The following is an 18,668-nucleotide window of genomic DNA, read 5'->3' as shown; positions in this document are numbered from 1 at the left end:
CTGACTGTCCAGGGTCCCCTGACCTGTCCTTTTCTCTGTACACCCCAGTGTTCTAGAGTTCTGGGGACCTTCGTCATGGTCACTGGTTTGGGTCTGAGCTGGGGATGCAAATGTCAGTGTGTCTAATTTGTGCTTTTCCCTCTTTCCTTGCAGCAGCCATGCACAACCCGGACTGGGCTCATCCTTGGAGGACCCGTCCAGGCTGAGGAATTGCCTCGCGGACCATCCCAGAACCGTCATGTGCTGAGCCCCGTGGCAGGGAAAGCACCGGGCCTTTCACCGAGCTGTGTGCCCGCTTCTAGGAGCTTGCCATGGGCAGCTGTCCGTACACCTGCCCTGGCTCCCAGCCGCAATCCCCGGGCACTCATCCAGTTTGGAGCCCGCGGTTGCAGCGATGGAGCATCGGGCAAGAGAGTGGCCAGCGCACTCACAGACCACACCCACAGTTCCCCGAAGAAACGAAGGCTCGGCCCCTGCCTCCCACCACAGGGAAGCAGCCCTGGCAAAAGGTTGGGCAGCGGCCACAGACAGAACACTCTGTCCCCTGGAACTGACCGTCCTGAACACACCCCAATTCCTGCCCAAGCCCAGGGGAGTGGCCAACGTGATGAACAGGTGCTTGAAAGAGGCTCCCCGCCCCAGGACTACAGTACTCATGGACAGGAGGTTGCGGCCTGCCCTGGGAGCCCTTTGCCTCATCTGGGGAACCCTGTGGGGGTCCAGCCTCTCACCATGGTGTTCCAGAGGCTGCAGGGGGACCGCTGGTGCTGTAGGTTCTTGGATGCCAGTTCGGTCCCATGCGTGGATACCCGTGAGCCCCCTGCCTGCAGCCCACCTGCCCTAGGCCTGACCCCGCGCCCCTTCAGTGTGCTCTATGAGGACCTCCTGGTGTCCTCGTCTTCTGATGAGAGCGAACAGGACTGAGCTGACCCGCCAATGCCCACCAGTCTGGGCCCCTGCCTCGTGTGACCCGTACCATCTTGCTACTTTGGAGGAGACCCCCAGGCCCAGATGCTCCCTCGGGAACCCCTAGGACCTGACCCAGAGCAGGGGGGGACTATTGGCATCTGGTGGCCAAAATGGGACTAGCACTCAGGTGCCCGAGAAGCATTATCTGGAGTTTGGACACTCAGTAGAATTCCAGATCTTGTGTCTGAGGCTGTTTCTATCCTGTTTGCACAGACTCAGCAAGAGCAGACGGTGGGAGGCACAGCAGCAGCTACAGGATTGTGACGCTTCTTTCTTTCGTGGCTGGGGACAGGACCATTGCAGGTACCACGTCGTGTGTGCACACCCAGCGTTGCGCTGAGTGTGCTGGTGTTGTGGATGCAGTGGGTGGGCTCTGCCTGTGCCTGTGTCCCATGTGTGTGCAGAGCATGATAGGGAGTGTCATTGGGCCTGTGCCCTGGAGTGTCATTGGGACTCCTCATGTCAGTGTCTTTCCTTCAATAAAGTGTCTGAATTGCACTTGTGTCTGCTCTCTCCTTGGCAGGCGTCTCATATCATGCACATTCAGTGTCCCTTCCCCTTGGTTTCTGTGTCTAGCAGATTCAGGACAGGGCAAAGCTGAGGGCTCAGGAGAGGATTCTTGACTTGCTGACAGGTCGTATTGGGGTCTCTTTCAGCTCAGCCCGAAGTGGGCCTGAACAGGAATTTCAGGTTGAGCAGAGGGTTGGGGTGGGAGTCAGTTCTGGAGAAAAGCACTGAGCCCTACAGGCCTCTCCCCATCCACGCCTGGGTCCCACCCAACAGGATCCCCATTTCTCTCCCTCAGCCCTGCTATGAGAGAATGAGAGATGAGCCCGGTCTGGGTCCTGCCCATCACCCTCTACACGCTCACTTAGAGCAACTCAAAGACCTTAACGGTAGAGACCAGGACCCAGGTCCAGCGGGTCATCTCTGTAGTTCCAGGGTGATGGAAGTGGCTGGAGTGAGCCAGAGAAGGGGCTCCTGAGGCCTGTCAGAACCCTGCAGAGGTCAGTGACCGGCTGACCTGCACATCCTAAATCCCAGATAGCTCCAGCCCTGGAAGGTACAGGGAGGTCTCTTTCCAGGTGGACCAGCAGCCTGACATCGGACACCATTTCTGACCCAGAGATGTCTGAGACCTACTCTGGGGTCCAAAACATACAGGTCGAGACCGCAAGAGGAAACCTCCTTTCACAGCGCCTGTGGGTCCCTCAGATGTGGGAGCTGGAAGGGACCCCAGGAATCTGGGGGAAGGTGCCCAGCTCTCCCCTCAGGCAAGGCCCAGGTGGTACCCAGCGTCATGCCCACACTCCTCCTGCTGCCCATGTGGTCCATGGAATATCACTTTCAGACACTGGCAGGTACCACCTCGAATATGCCCGCCCAGCACTACCTGACCTATGCTGGGGGTAGTATCTGCCTGGCTGTGGTTGCCATTTTGGAGGGGACTCTGCATGTGCCCTACCCAACCCTCTCTCCTTCAAACTGAGCACCCTGTAATCAGTAAGGTTTCACCCTCATTCCTTCCATCTGCTGCAGGTCAGTCACCAGTGTGCACGAGTAGTCAGGCCTTTATGCTTGGCACCTGTTGTATGAATTAGCTAAAGTCAGAGCACTCACAAATTACCTTCTGTTTCCCACAAACCTTCACCATCCGCACTCCTGGATAGGGGAGAAATGCCCACTCAGGGCCGTGGCCTAGAGGCCAGACCAGAGGGTCTCCATTCCCCATGTCTCACCCGGCACCTGCTTTCTCTTGTCCCAAGTTACCCGTGACAACAGGTGTTCACTTGCCCGTGTTGGTTTAGCATCTCTGATTCGGAGGTATTGGGCGTCTTTCCATGTGCTGGACTCAGTGGAGGCCATTTGCGACCACGAGGATGGACCATGGACGCAGTATGCTAAGTGGACCAGGTCAGACAGAGAGAAGGTCCTGTGGGACTCTCTGAGATGGACTCTAAGAAGATCCACAGTGTAACGAGAGAGGCGAGAGTGGCCACCCCCGGGGAACGTGGACATGAGCCCAGGAGGTTAGAGAAGGCCACAGGGGAGGTCCAGGCTGAGGCAGTGACAGAGACGATATGGCACGGGAACCATCGGGTCCTTGGTGGTTCCCGAGCTACATAAGGAGGTTATCTGACATAGAGGGCACCAAGTAGCGCTCCAGGAGCAATCATGTGACAACACGTAAGTGTATGGAATAACGTGCTGAAGTCCTCCCTCTGATGCATTGTTCTAGGTACAATATGGTGGGAGATGCTATGAGGATGTCCCAGAGGTAGACGAGAAATGAGGGAATGATGAGTATTGTGTACTCCATCAATTTGTAAGTCCACTCACAACACTGTGGCTGGCACTGCAAGTATCAGTATCAATACAGAACAAGCTATGGACACCTTGTGGATTCCCATTATGCCCAGAAGGAAGGAAACGGCGACAAGAAACTGGCCTGGCTTAAGGGAACCTCGGCTGGCAACAGAAGAAGTTGAGCTTGCAATTCCCCATGGCAATCTCATCCTCAAGGTACTCCTTTCTGCATTTGCCCCGGCACACCTGCAGGGTTCACACAAGCGAAATCACCTGTGAGAGATAGAGACAGAGAGACAGAGAAACAGAGAGAGCTGCTGACCACATTCCTGAGGTTCTGCAAGAAAGGGTCCAGCCCACGAAAGTGTGGGTTTGTATCTAACATTATAAAGGGTTTGTATCTAAGAGTAAAAGGGTTTGTATCTAAGAGTGAAAAGGGTTTGTGTCTAAGATTATAAAAGATTTGTATCTAACAGCCTAAAGGGTTTGTATCTAATAGCCTAAAGGAATTGTATCTAAGAATTTAAAGGGTTTGTATCTAAGATTATAAAGGGTTTGTATCTAATAGTGTAAAGAGTTTGTATATATTAGTGTAGACAGTTTGTATCTAAGAGTCTAAAGAGTTTTCAGGAACTCGCCCAGAGCTTTCTAGAGGCACCTGCATTTCAGAATTCAGTGGGTGTCTCCATTCTTAGGCAGCAGGTAGGCACAAACCCTGTTACAGTGTTTATAACCTTGTGAGAATGGAAGTAAGGACGGGACACCACAAACCATGAGCCACCAGGAAGATCCCAATTGAGCTGCGGACTCTGCTCTGCAGGAGGGAGCACCGTGGGGTTCTGCTAGACTGAGAGTCGAGTCCCAGCAGGAGGACCGCTCATGTGAGCCCAGTGAGGCAGCTGGGCTCAGGTAAATGCCAAGCTGTGCTCTCCCTCTGTCAACTGACATTCCAGATTCCTTCATGATTTTTTGAAACTTTTGCTGATGCTGCCCCTCGATGGCAAGGGACCATTTCTTTCATTGTGCCTGTGTTTGGGCCACACTGGCAGTGCTCAGGGCTGCCCGTGCTGTGTCCTCAGGATCACTGTTGTTGGGATTTGTCTGACCTTTGGGCAGCCAAGGTTGGACCCAGGTTGGCCGTAGACAGTACAGGAGCCGGACGTGCCATACTGTCCCTCTGTCTCCTGAGAGGGTCCACCCTGCCAGTGGGTGGCTTCAGGCATCAGGGTCTTGAGAGCTGTGCTGAGGGCATCTGCCGGCTGGGCTCATCCCGTGAGTCCGGGTCACAGTGAGTGACCGACCAGGAGAGTGCCAGAAGCCACTGACTCTACTGCACTCCCCAGCACTGTGCATCTCAGCCTGGGGGTCCCGAAGCTCCAGGTTTGGGAAAGTCTGATGAGGCCCCGGGGGCGGGTGAGCAAGTGAGGATGAAGCGCCAGAGCCCGCAGGGCTGAGGCCTCGAGGGGCTCTCTCCAGGGGCAGCAGCTCGGCCTCTCCCAGGTGCTCCCGGGACCTTGCTGCCCAGGGCGCCCGTTACAGGCCCTCAGAGCATTGGGCCGGGCGATAGGAGATGCTGGGGAACAGTTTTCCCCAACGTGGCTGTTGGGGTCTCAGCAGCCAGCCTGAGACCCTGGCCAAATCCCCTGCCCTTAGAAGCAGGAGCAGGCGCTCTTCAAACAGGGCCCTAAGGCCCTGTGCCAGCACTCCACCCAGAAAGGCTCCCTGGTCGAGGATGAAACTTGAAAGTCACCAATGCCTGAGCTAGCATACCCGACCTTGAGAGGAGGGGAACATAAATCATCAGTTAACATCTGTAAAGGGCCCAGCAAAATGTTTACTCCAGAGCTGATAACCAGGTGTCCATAACGCCCACTCCTCCCTAAAATTTCTTCTTTAAATATTAGCATGTGAGCTTAATAAAAATGAGAGTTGCTGGACCTCCAACTCTCCCCCCTCTGCGTGGTTCTTTCTCGGTGTCGGCGGTGCGGGTGGCCGCGGTGCGCAGAGGGGCAGGGCAGAGGCTTCTTCCCTTCCCCCTAACTCTCCTATAGGGAGTAAGTCTGGTGGCTGGGGGATCTTACTCCAGTTTCCCAGGGTCCACTGGCCAGGACCCTGACACATCGCCTATCACATAGCGCAGCGGGTCTGGGCAGACGTGGGGCCAAGGATGATGGGTGCACTGAGAAACACCCTCGGGAGCAGCCAGTGACTGTTCACTTCATTGCCAAACACACACAGATTTTATAGAGGGTCTCGGCTTCACAGGAAGATCCAATCACATAAAATTTAGCATTATTGGCCTATCATCTTTCCTACTCTGCTTTGCCCTGGTCCATTCCACATTAAGGTTAGATGCTGTGCCTAGGATGACTTACTAAGCGTACATGACAGTGTCTGTATCTGGGGCTCATGTGACTAGGAGGTCGGATGAGGCTCAAGGCTGGACACCTGGTGCTGACACCCTGTTCTTGCCAACTTTGCCCAGATCCTCCCTTCTGTGGAGCCTCCCTTCTGGGCCGCTTTGCAAGATTGGGTCTTGTCTGCCCCAGTGCCCATCGAATGCTCCTCAGGGATAGACTCTAAAACAGAAGGCACCCTCAGGACCTGCCTCTCTCTCCAGCCCGCTGTTCCCCACAAGGGCAGTGACACCTCTGAAACTGTTTCTCTTCAGGGAACAGAACCAGGGTGAGATGTGGAGCCAAGCCCTGTGTCAGAACCTGAGCTCACGGGAGACCACAAAGACAGGCCCACATTCTAAAGGCCGAAGGAAAGGCAGCAATAGGGATTTCTCTGTGGATGCAAACCACGGTGTCACTGAGCTGGAGGCTGAGAGGCAAATAGTGTGCCGGGTGCTGGGAAATTGGTGGGCACTGCCACTTTATTGACTCCCAGCATCTCTGTGACCCTTGGGAGGGAGGGATGCTGTTGTCATAATTCTAATAGTGAAAATCATACACCAGAGAAGGAACTCACCTGTCAGAAACTGACGACTATCCTGAAATTTTGCCTGACACCCTAAATGCAAAACAAAGCACATTGGGAAAGGAACCGGCCATGTGAGAATGACACCTGTGCCAAAGCTGTCCCTGCCCAGCCCCAGAGATCATGTCCACATGGCATCACAAGACACAGCTGTATTTGCAGCGAGCACTCAGTCAGGTCAGACATTACTTTAAGTAACCCGGGAGTGAACAGAGACCCTGGGAAGGTCCCAAGAGAGACCCAGAGCTGGGGTGAGCTCTACATTGTGGTGGACTCAAGCCAAGGGCAGTTTGCAGGAGAATGTTCCCATAAATCCATAGAATCACCTGCCTCAACCCGCACCCAAACCAGAGGAGAGGAAGGAACAAGTGTCTCCATGTCTATCCAGAACATCCCGGAACAATCCTGTACAGGGTCAGGGCCATGTCCCCAGTGGGGGGAGTTGTCCTGCATCACTGAGGCCTCTGCCTGCTTCTCTCTGCCGGGAAACATGCAGAAAACTCAGCCTCAGCACAGCATCAGCCGAGACAGGAGCTGGGAAGACTCTGAGAGGTGGCCTCTGTGTCGAAATATATATGACTGTCCATCTCTGTCAGGAAACAGGGCCAGCCCCATTGAAAGGATGACCGTGCCCTGGGGGGCAGCACTGACCAAATACCAGTGACCAACAAATCATGAAAAAGTAGTCACTGAGAAAAATCTCACGTCTTTTCAGGTAGATTGGGTACAACTTCGTTCCAGTCACACTCAAAGGCCAGTGCTCTGTTCTCCTTGGTCCTTGTGACTCATGACCGATTCATCTCCACTCAGACCAGGCAGTGGAAATTAGAAGCTCCTGGGTCTAGTTTTCTGGTAGGACCTAAAGGCCCTCTGTCCACAGGCAGAGGGAGAGAAATCACGGCCAGCTCTGTCTTTGGATGGCGGGAATGTGAAGGGCAAAGAGCAGCAGGACACATGGGCAAGCAGAAGCCTCACACCATCTAGAAACCTAGGCATGGCTTCACAGTGAGCCCAGAAAGGGTGGCCCCGGGGGAGAGGAACCCTTAGGTGCACCATCCACATTACCCAGGCAGAGGGAGCCCCTATATACACCATCCACAGTGAGAAAATCTGCTCTACAATTAAACTCAGCCCCCAGAGAAAATTCACGCAGCACAGGGAGCCCATGGCGTCACCCTCCCAGAGCCTGGGAGGTCAGAAGATTGTCCCCCCAGCATCCTCCCACTCTGCCCTATGGGGCAGCAGCTGGAAAACCCCCGGGAAGGCGATGCCCTGAGGGCCTGAGCCTGCAGGGATGAGAGGGCAGGTCCCTGGTTAGGGCCTGTGGGCACAGTGACCAGCCTGCAGCAGGTGTCAGGTGACCTTGGACAGTAAACAGGGAGTGGCAGAGGAAGGGAGTGAGACAGGTAAGGAGGGGCCCCAGAAGGGGGCAAGACTGATAGGGAGGGATCACAGGTAGGGAGGGGCCAAGGAAGTAGCCTCAGGGGTCAGCATTCAGCTCTTCCAGAACTTTCCAGCCTCTAAACCCCTGGCTGATAGTTTCTCTGCCTCTCAGATGCACGATTGGGACCAGATCATTTCACTGACAAGAGTGAACTACTGTGCTTCACACACTTTCCTCTGAGAACACTTTTTTAAAATCATGTTTAGAGAATTATTCATAACAAGCAGTACAAAATAAATTCTCAGAGCCTGTTATCGGGCAGGCTAGGGTGGTGGTTGTTCATTTTGAAGTAATGGTGGTGGGAAGGGGTCACGGTGGTGGGATTGGTGTTGGAATATTGGATGAAATAAATTATTGTGAACAACTTCAAAGAAATTAAATTATAGAAAAAAATTAGAGTGAATGACTGACAAATGGAAGTACCTGACTCTCCGAGGACTCCCTCTGGGTCCATGGACACAGCCCATGGGCATCCTACCCAGAAATGGACAGGGATCTGAGAGATTCTCTCCAGCACTGGCCGTCTTGTGTGTCCAGAGAGCAGGTGGTGGGGGTATCGGCAAAGGGAGGGTCTCCCCCGACCTGGCTTGATGGACACAATGGCCCATCCACTCCCACCTGAGCCTATATAAAGGGGAACTTCCAGGAGTGGATCCTTTCCAGCCTTCACCTGCCACGGGGACGCAGCATCTCTGATTGCTTTGTCCAGTCTTTCTGACTTACAGCATTGAAGACCACAGCAGAGGATGGCCACCGTGATCAGGTAAGTGGACTTTCCTTCAGCTCTCAGGTAGGGTGCAAGGCTGGGGGCTTTTAGAAACAGGAGGTTGTGCTAGGGGCTCCGTCAGGGAGAGGAGGATGTGCCAAGGGAGGGCGGGAGGGAGAATGGCCATCCTGGGTGCATCTGAGTGAGTGATTGGGGATTTGTGCAAAGCGCAAGCAGGGCTCTGTGTGTGTATATGTGTGCATGTGTGTGCGTGTGTGTGTGTGTCTGAGCATTTGAGTGTATCTATGTGCATGTGTGCGTCTGTGTGTGATCGTTTTTATGAATATGTGTGGATGTCTGTGTGTGCATGTGTGTGTGCATTTCTATGTGTGTACATGTGTGTGCATGTGTGCATATGTGTGTGTCTGTGTGCATGTGCATGCATGTGTGTTTCACTGTGTGACCATGTTTGGCTCTGTGAGTGACTCAAGCTTCTTTCTCGTTTCTTTAGGAGGCCAACTCTAGTGCCAAGCCACAGAGATTAGTTCTGTGTGGGGACGACCCTTTCGACCTGAGGGCCCCGGAGTCCAGAAAGCCCATGCCTGGAAGGTACCCCCAGGAGGAGCCCCGGAGTGCGAGGACCCCAGGGTAAGTGGTGGTGTAGGAGAAGGGGTAGGGTGGACGGCCAGGGGTCAGGGCCGGAAGGGGAAATGAGTGTGCCCGTCTCCGCCTTCTCCCAGCTCTCAGAGCTGAGCTGACCCTCCCAGGTCAGGCAGGCAGGGCATCAGTGGGCCGTGGGTAGGGCTGCCTTTGCTCTGGCTTCAGAACCTGCCAGGTCCCGGCTTCTGTTTGTCATTATGCCAGGGAGTGTTGGCCTGTGTGGAATCAGGCTGCCCCTGACGAGATGAGTCCTCTGGGCCCTCCCTGTCCCAGCCTGCTGCAGCCACAGGGGCTCACGCTGGCATTTCCCCAGGGATCTCCAGGGGGGACTGGGACCTTGTCCTCCCTGTCTCCCACTGGCCAGCCCCCCTCTTCTCCCTGTGCAGGCTCACAGAGCCCCTGCCTCACTCTGGCCCTTCTCTCCGCAGGTGAAGTGCAAGGACTGCAGCGCCTTTGGGCACCGGACAGGGAACCTCAGGTGCCCCATCAGGCGCTGGCAGGGGGCCCTGGTCCTCCTACGCCTGGGATGCCCTAAAGGAAAAGAAAACAGGATGCCCTGCTGTGCGCCAGCAAGCTCCAGGGGACCCGACGTCTAGAAGGCCTGTGAACCCGGGAGAGTACTGGGCCGGTTCCAGCAGCTCGATGCTGCATCCCAGATTCTGTCTCCCTACTCCCATGAGGATGCTTGGCCAGGCAGCTTGCAAGAGTGGGGGAAGGAGGGAGCCGACCTCCTCCCTCCCAGAGGGTGCCTCTCTGGGTGTCCAGAGACCAGGATCGTGGCATCTGGAGAGAGGCCCTGGGGGTGCAGGAGAGAGGGCCGGGGGACAGTCCACCAGGAGATGACGCTAGTGCAGAGACCTCGTAGCTCTCCCTTCGCTCTCCCACAGGGCTGCAGGACAGGTTGAGCACCAACGATGGGGTGGACGATCCGGGGACGCTGCTGGGATGACTGATTCTGTGATGTGCTATTTGCAGGCTCATTCCTGGGAGGGGGTCTCTTTTTAACTACTCAATATAATGCAGATACAAACAAAAATTGTAATATAAATATTTAGAGAGAAAAAATGTACTAGCATAACAAAACCTGTACCATTTTTACAAAGCATGAGGAAAACATCTTTTTAATTAATTTTAATAGTTCTTATACCTTAGATATTTCAAATCATGAACCTTTTACACCAATCTTTAACAATTTTCACCTTAGTTTCATGCTCTAATTTTACAATTCTTAATAAGCTCCAAAAACACCCAAACTTTTAAAATTTTTTGGAGTACATATTACTAACCTTTGTGATGGGGTTGTTTGCCCAGTTACAAGGATTTCCACTTCTGATTCAATCTGACTTCAATATTTAAACACTTAACACAGACAGACATACAGAAACACAACAAAAAATCACATGCACATGTGCATTCATACATACCTGATCAATCGATCTGACCCCCCAAGAACCAGGAAAAAAACCAGATAGACAGAGAAAGGAAGGGCAGTCCCTAGGGTTAAAATTACCTGTCAGTCTATTGGGTTATCCCTTGTTTCTCAGTCTAACTAGCTTGTCTCCTGCTTGTTAAAATTGGGTCAAAAAAGAAGCGCTTCTATTTTTATAAAGCTGGCAAAAATTTATAAGAGGAATCCATACTGCAGTTGTTTTCATTTGCTATCCCTTATTCACTGAGAAGCTTCAGTCTTTTTGTAGGACACCAAAAATGGTTTGGTCCACTTCCAGGAAGTGGATCCTTTCCGGCCTTCACCTGCCAGGGGACGCAGCATCTCTGAGCCTTGTCCAGCCTCCCCGACTTAGCGCCGTTGAAGGCCACAGCAGAGGACGGCCACCGTGATCAGGTAAGTGGACTTTCCATGTGCTCTCTGGCAGGGGTGCAGGGCTGAGGGCTCTTGGAGCTGAGGGCTCTTGTTAGAGGTTGTGCTAGGTGCTCCATCAGGGAGAGGAGGTTGTGGCGAGGCAGTGCAGGAGGGAACATAGCCATCCCATGTACTGGGTACATCTGAGTGGGCGTGTGGGATTCCCTAAAGTGCACAGTACGGATCTGTGTGTGTGTGCATGTGTGTGCATGTACCTGTGTATGTTTGCATTTGTGTATCTCTGTGCATGTGTTTGTGTGCCTGTGTGTTTCTGTGTGCGTGTGTGTCTGTGTGCATGTGTGTGTGTAAATGTGCATGAGTGTGAATATGCGTGTGGGTGTTTGTGTTTGAATGTGCGTGTGGGTGTCTGTGTGTGCATGTGTGTGTGCACTTGTGTATGTGTGTGCATGTGTGTGAATGTGCGTGTGTATGTGTGTGAATGTCGTGTGGATGTCTGTGTGAATGTGCATGTGGGTGTCTGTGTGTGCATGTGTGTGTGCATGTGTGCATGTGTGTCTGCGTGTGTGTCTGCGTGTGTGTCTGTGTGCATGTGTGTGATTGTGCATGTGGGTGTCTGTATGTGCATGTGTGTGTTCGTGTGTGTGAGTTGCAGTGTGTGACCGTGTGTGGTCTGTGAGTCACTCAAGCTTCTTTCTCATTTCCTTAGGAGGCCAACTCTGCTGCCAATCCATAGATATGAGTTCCATGTGGGTACGACCTGTTTGGCCCAGGGGCCCTGGAGCCCAGAAAGCCCACACCTGGAAGGCACCCCCGGGAGGAGCCCGGGAAAGTGAGGACCCCAGAGTAAGTGGTGGGCTGGTGCGGGGAGGAAGCGGGTGGGTGGACAGGCCCAGGGTCAGGCCAGGAGGGGAAATGAGCGTGCCCATCTCTGCCTTGTCCCAGCTCTTAGAGCTGGTCTGAGAGCCCATCCCACATCAGGCGGGCAGGGCTTTCCTTCAGGCATCAGTGGGCTATGGGCAGTCCCCTGTGCTCTGGCCTCAGACCCTGCCAGGCCCCAGCTGCCGTTTGCCGTTATGCCAGGGAGTGTTGGCCCGAGTGGAACAGGCTCGCCTTCCAAGACGAGTCCTCGAGGCCCTCCCTGTCCTGCCCCGTTGCAGCCATGGTGGCTCTGGGGTGGCATCTCCCAGGGCATACCTGGGGGGATGGGGTCCTTTTCCTCCTTGGCTCCCACTGCCAGCCCCTCTCTGACCCTGCACAGGCTCGCAGAGCCCGTGCCTCACTCTGGCCCTTCTCTCCACAGGTGAAGTGCAAGAACTGCGGCGCCTTCGGGCACCAGGCACGGAACCCCAGGTGCCCCATCAGACGCTGGCAGGGGGCCCTAGTCCTCCAGCCCCTGAGATGCCTGAAGGGAAAGGAGAACATGCCACCCCGCTGTGAGCCAGTGCCCTCCAGGGGGCCCGACACCCCGAAGGTCAGTGGACCTGGGTGAGTACTGGGCCCATTCCATCATCTCTGGGCTGCGTCCCAGATTCTGTGTCTCCCTCTTCCCATGAGGACATTTGACTGGGAAGCCCGGAGAGTGAGGGAAGGAGGGAGCCCACCTCCTACCTCCCATTGGGCACCTCTCTCCTGGGGCCACAAGCCAGGGTCGTGGCACCCAGAGAGAGGCCCTGGGGGTGGAGGGGGAAGGGCAGCAGGACAGTCCAGCAGGAGAGGACGCTGGTGCAGAGACCCCGCAGCTCTCCCTCCGCTCTCCCACAGGGATGCGGGACAGGTCAGGCACAAAGGACAGGGGTGGACGATCAAGGGATGGGCAGGGATGACTGACTCTCTGATGTGCTGTTTGCAGGCTCATTCCCGGGAGGGGGTCTCTGCTGCAGAGATGCCCCACGACACAGGACCAGAAGGTCCAGGCCATCGAGAAGGAGGGGAAGGAGTCCTGGGACTACGTGAGGGTGAGTAGAGGGGCCAAGCCTCACCCATTCCTTCTGACCCTGGCTCTCCCCCAAACACCCCCTCCCATGTCCCTCTCATGGTCCAGGGTCACCTACGTGTCCCTCTCTCTGTCCACCTCAGTGTTTTCTTGTGCTGAGGACTGTCAGCATAGACACTGGTGTGGGTCTGAGCTGGGGATGCAAATGTCACTGTGTCTAATTTGTGCTTTTCTCTCTCTCTCTCTCCTTGTAGCAGCCATGCAGAGCCCAGACTGGGCACGTTCTTGAAAGACCCGTCCAGGCAGAGGAGTTGCCTCGCAGGCCACACCGGGGCCATCCGGAGCTGAGCCCCATGGATGGGAGAGCGCCTGGCCTTCCACAGAGCTGCGTGCCCACGTCCAGGAGCCCCACATTGGAAGCCGCCCGCACACCTGGCCTGGCTCCCAGTCCCAAGCCCCGGGCACTCATCCAGTTTGAAGCCCTCGGTTGTAGTGATGGAGCAGCGGACCACTCTGAAGAAATGGAGGCTCGGCCCCCACCCCCTACCTCAGAGAAGCAGCCCAGACATAAGGCTGGGCAGGGACCAAGGACAAGACACGCTGGCCCCTGGAACTAAATGCCCTGCCCAGGTCCCAGTTCCTGTCCGCACCCAGGAGAGCAGCCAGCAAGACACGCAGGCACCCGAAGGAGGCTCCCAGCCCTAGGCCTGCAGTCACAGCAGGCAGGAGGCCTGGCCTGCCCCGGGAGCACCCCACCTCCGACTTGGGATCCTGCAGGGGGCCGGCCCCTCACCATGGTGTTCCGGAGGCTGCACAGGGACCAGTGGAGCTGTGGGTTCCTGGCCGCCCCTGAGCTCCCTGCCCACAGCCCACCCGCAATAGGCCCGACCCTGCGCCCCTTCAGTGTGCTCTATGAGGACCTCCTGGTGTCCTCGTCCTCCGACGAGAGCGAGCAGGACTGAGCTGACCCACCGATGCCCACCAGCCTGTGCCTGCTGCTGCCTGTGACCTGGACTATACTGCTGCTGTGGAGGAGACCTCCCAGGCCCAGACTCTCCCTGGGGGACTGCTAGGACCTGGCCCAGAGCAGCAGGGGGACTGTTGACAGTTGGGGGCTGTGATGGGACTCGCACTCAGGTGCCCGAGAAGTATTGTCCGGAGTTTGGACTCTCAGTAGAATTCCAGATCCTGTGTCTGAGGCTGTTTCAATCCTGTCCCCACAGACTCAGTGAGAGTGGACCGAGGGAGGAACGAGCAGCAGCAGATTGTGGCCCTTCGTTCTATTGGGGCCTGGACCATGGCAGGTACCATGTGGTGTGTGCACGCCCAGCGGTGCCCTGACTGTGCTGGGGTCGTCATTGCGGTGGGTGGGCTCTGCATGTGCCCGTGTCCTGTGTGTGTTCAGAGCATGATGGGCGTGTCATTGGGACAGTGCCCTGGGGTGTCATTGGGACTCCTCTACACGAAAGTCGCTGACACAGTGACTTTCCTGCAATAAAGTGTCTCAGTTGCACCCGTGTGTCTGGTCTCTCCCTGGCAGACGTCTCTGATCACACACACTCCATGTCCCCTCCCCCTGGTTCCTGCAAGGCCGAGGGCTCAGGAGAGGATTTTTGACTTCCTGACCGGGCCGGGTTTGGGTCTCTCTCAGCTCTGTTGCAGTGGGCCCTGAACAGGAATTTCAGGTTGATCAGGGGGTGGGGGTGGGAGTTGGTTCCAGAGAAAGTCACCAAGCCCTCCGGGCCCCTCCCAGCTGGGCCTGTGTCCCACCTGACAGGATCCCCATTTTCCTCCCTCAGCTCTGCTCAGTCTGGGTCCCGCCCATCACCCGCTACACACTCACACAGAGCAACTCAAGGACCTTAATGGTGGACACCAGGGCCCAAGGCCAGCAGACCGTCTCTATGATTTTAGGATGATGGGAGTGGCTGGAGTGAGCCAGAGAAGGGTCTCCTGAGGCCTGTTGAGACCCTGCAGAGGGCGGTGACCCGCTGACCTGCACGTTCCAATCCCAGAGTGCTCCGGGCCTGGAGGGTGCAGGGAGCTGTGTTTCCAGGTGGACCAGCAGCCTGACATCGGACCCTGTTTCTGATCCAGAGATGTCTGACCCCCACCCTGGGGTCAAACTCATACACAGGTCGAGACCGTAAGAAGAAACTCCCCTTCATAGCTCCCTGAGGGGCCTTCAGAGCTGCAAGCTGGGAGGGACCCCAGGAATGTGGGGGATGGTGCACAGCTCTCCCCTCAGGCAGGGTCCAGGTGGTACCCAGCATTGCACCCACTCTCCTCCGGCAGCCTGGGAGGGTCCAAGGAACCTCACCCCTGGACTCTGGCAGGTGCCATCTCGAATGTGCATGCCCAGCACTGCCCTGACCTGTGCTGGGGTCAGTATCTTCCTGGCTGTGGGTGGCCTTTGGGGGTAACTCTACATGTGCCCTTCCCGACCCTCTCTTCTTCAAACTGAGCCCCCAATTTCAGGAATGGCCTCACCCTCATTCCTTCAATCTGTTTCTGGTCAGTCGCCGTGGGCACCAGTTGCTGGGCCTTCACGCTGTGGCACCTGTTGTATTGAATCAGTGAAGGACACAGCACTTACGAATTACCTTCTGTTTCCCACAAACCTCCAGCACTGGCACTACTGATCAGGGGAGCAATGCCCACTAAGGGCTGTGGCCTGGAGGCCAGGCCAGAGGGTCTCCAGTCCCCACGTCCCGCCCGGCACTTGCTTTCTCTTGTTCTCGGTTACCCTTGCCAACAGGTGTTCACTTGCCCGTGTTGGTTTAGCGTCTCTGATTCGGAGGTGCTGGGCATCTTTCCATGTGCTGGACTCAGTGGAGGCCGTTTGCGACCACGAGGATGGACCATGGACGCAGTGTGCTAAGTGGACCAGGTCAGACAGAGAGAAAGTCCTGTGGGCTCTCTCTGAGATGGACTCTAAGAAGACTCACAGTGTAACAAGGAGATGAAAGCGGCTGCCCCCGGGGAATGTGGACGTGAGCTCAGGAGGTCAGAGGAGGCCACTTGGGAGGGTCCCAGGCAGAGGCAGAGATGGAGACGCCCTGGCAGGTGAAGCCATTAGGTCCTCGGCGGCTACTGAGCTACGGAAGGGGGTTATCTAACATGGAGGGCACCAGTAGCGCTCCAGACGCCATCATATGACAACATACAAGCATTATGAAATAGCGTGCTGAAGTCCTCCATCTGACGCATTGTTCTAGGCCCAATACAGTCGGAGATGCTATGAGGACACCCCAGAGGTAGCTGAGAACTGAGGAAATGCAGAGTATTGTGTATTCCATCAATTTGTAACTCCACTCACAACACTTTGGGTGACACTGCACGGATCAATATCAATACAGAACAGGACATGGGCACCTTGTGGGTTCCTGTTATACTCAGGAGGAAGGAAACGGCGACAGGAGTCTGGCCCAGCTTAACGGAAGCTCGGCTGGCAACAGAATAAGTTGAGCTTGCAATTCCCCATGGCAATCTCATCCTCAAGGCACTCCTTTCTGCATTTGCCTCGGCCCAGCCTGCAGGGCTCACACGGAGCAAAATCACCTGGGAAAGACAGAGACAGAGACAGAGAGACAGTGAGACACAGAGAGCTGCTGACACATATTCCTGAGGCTCTGTAAGCAAGGATTCCAGAAAGGGTAACTTTGTATCTAAGAGTCTAAAGGGTTTGTATCTAAGAGTCAGAGGGTTTGTATTTAAAAGCCTGAAGGGTTTGTATCTAAGTCTAAAGGGTTTGTATCTAAGAGTTTAAAGGGTTTGTATCTGAGTCTAAAGCGTTTTCAGGACGTGGCCCAGAACTTTCAGAGACGCCTGCATTTCAGAATGCAGTGGGTGTTTCCATTCTTAAGCAGCCTGTAGGCATAAACCCTGTTTATAACCTTGTGAGGGTGGAAGTAAGGGAGGGAACACCACAATCCTTGAGCCACGAGGAAGATCCAGAGCTGAGGATTCTGCCTTGCAGGAGGAAGCACCGTGGGGTTCTACTAGACTGAGAGTCGAGTCCCAGCAGGAGGACCCCTCATGTCAGCCCAGTGAGGCAGGTGGGCTCAGGTAAAGCCAAGCTGTGCTCTCCCTCTGTCCAACTGACATTCCAGAGTCCTTTTCAATTTTTCAAAATCTTCTGCTGATGCTGCCCCTCGATGGCAAGGGACCATTTCTTCCACTGTGCTTGTGTTTGGGCCACACTGGCAGTGCTCAGGGCTGCCCGTGCTGTGTCCTCAGGATCACTGTTGTTGGGGCTTCCATAACCTTTGGGGAGCCGAGGCTGAACCCAGGTTGACCATAGACAGGACAGGAATTGGACTGCCATACTGTCCCTCGGTCCCCATGAGAGGGTCTTCCCGCCCCATGGGTGGTCGCGGGCATCAGGGCCTTGAAAGCTGCTCTGAGGGCATCTGCTGGCTGGGCTCACCCCCTGAGTCAGGTTCACAGGGAGTGACTGGCCGGGTCAGTGCCGGAAAGCACTCGGGCACTGACCCTTCTTCACTCCCTAACACTGTGAGTCTCAACCCGGTGGCCCCAAGGCTCCAGGTGGGGGAGAGTTGATGCGGCCCTTGGGGGCAGGTGCGGATGAAGCACCAGAGACGGCAGGGCTGAGGCCTCTAGTGTGTCTTGGCAGCGGCAGCAGCCCAGCCCCCCTCAGGTGCTCCGGCACACTGTTGCCCAGGGCACCCGTCACAGCCCTCAGAGCATTGGGCTGTGCACTGGGAGATCTTGGGGAATAGTTTTTCCCAACGGTGCCCTATCACGTTGCACAGTGGGTCTGGGCATACATGGGGCCAAGGATGATGGGTACTCAGAGAAGCACCCTCGGGAACAGCCAGAGACTGTTCACTTCATTGCCAAACACACACAGATTTTACAGAGGGTCTCAGCTTCACAGGAAGATCCAATCAGATAAAGTTTAGCATCATTGGCCTATCACCTTTCCTACTCTGCTTCGCCCTGATCCATTCCACATGAAGGCTAGATGCTGTGCCTAGGATGACTTACTAAGCGTACATGACAGTGTCTGTATCTGGGGCTCATGTGGCTAGGAGGTCGGATGAGGCTCAAGGCTGGACACCTGGTGCTGACACCCTGTTCTTGCCAACTTTGCCCAGATCCTCCCTTCTGCAGAGCCTCCCTTCTGGGCCACTTTGCAAGGTCGGGTCTTGTTTGCTCCAGCACCCATCAAATGATCCTCAGGGAGACACTCTCTGAAACGGGAGACACCCTCAGGACCTGCCTCTCTCTCCAGCCTGCTGTTCCCCACCGGGGGAGTGACACCTCTGACACCCTTTCTGTTCAGGGAACAGAACCAGGGAGAGTTGGAGAGCTGAGCCCAATCCCAGAACCTGAGTTTACGGGAGACCACACCAGGCCCACGTGCCGACAGCCGAGGGAACGGCAACAGCAGAAATTTCTCTGTGGATGGAAGCCATGGATGCCGCTGACCCCGAGGCTGATGGGCAAATACTGTGCCAGGCGCCTACAATTGCTGGGCACTGCCGTTCTATGACTCCCAGCGTCTCTTTGATCCATGGGGCTGGTGGGCTCAAGAGTCCCCAGAGAGTGGGCGGGCCAAGAGTTCTGAGAATGAAAATCATACACAAGAGGAGAAACTCACCTGTCAGAAACTGACGCCTATTCTCGAATCCTGCCTGGCAGCCTAAATGCAAAAGAAAGCACAGTGAGAAGGGAAACAGCGGTCCAGGGAATGACACCCGTGTCCCCACCCAGCCCCGGAGAGCGCGTCCACACGGCATCACAGAGATGCAGCTGGACTTGCAGCCAGCGCTCTGTCAGGTCAGACGTTTCTTTAAGGGACCCCAGGAGGGAGCAAAGA

General features: G+C 55.4%; 1 protein-coding gene across 1 annotated transcript; it reads left to right on the top strand.

The window, feature by feature from the left end:
* Window positions 1–2,269: 2,269 nt before the first annotated feature.
* Window positions 2,270–14,222, top strand: LOC129402212 (protein FAM90A27P-like). Its single transcript, XM_055127766.1, has 8 exons — window positions 2,270–2,330; window positions 8,428–8,465; window positions 8,920–9,056; window positions 10,857–10,911; window positions 12,191–12,375; window positions 12,740–12,845; window positions 13,078–13,435; window positions 13,478–14,222. The coding sequence occupies exons 1-8, from the start codon at window positions 2,270–2,272 to the stop codon at window positions 13,783–13,785; spliced, it is 1,248 nt and encodes a 415-aa protein (XP_054983741.1). The 3' UTR covers window positions 13,786–14,222.
* Window positions 14,223–18,668: the final 4,446 nt, after the last annotated feature.

Source organism: Sorex araneus, chromosome 1, assembly GCF_027595985.1.
Source record: "Sorex araneus isolate mSorAra2 chromosome 1, mSorAra2.pri, whole genome shotgun sequence".
Taxonomy (NCBI): Eukaryota; Metazoa; Chordata; class Mammalia; order Eulipotyphla; family Soricidae; genus Sorex; species Sorex araneus.
Note: the sequence above shows the minus strand (reverse complement) of the source record. Positions and strands in the feature narration are given on the sequence as shown.

Bases quoted from the DNA above. Each gene is read 5' to 3' on its own strand.
- LOC129402212 (XM_055127766.1), top strand. From the start codon at position 2,270: ATGCCCACACTCCTCCTGCTGCCCATGTGGTCCATGGAATATCACTTT. The intron at 2,331-8,427 runs GTACCACCTCGA...TCTGACTTACAG, and splicing joins TCACTTTCAGACACTGGCAG to CATTGAAGACCACAGCAGAG. The intron at 12,846-13,077 runs GTGAGTAGAGGG...CTCTCCTTGTAG, and splicing joins AGTCCTGGGACTACGTGAGG to CAGCCATGCAGAGCCCAGAC.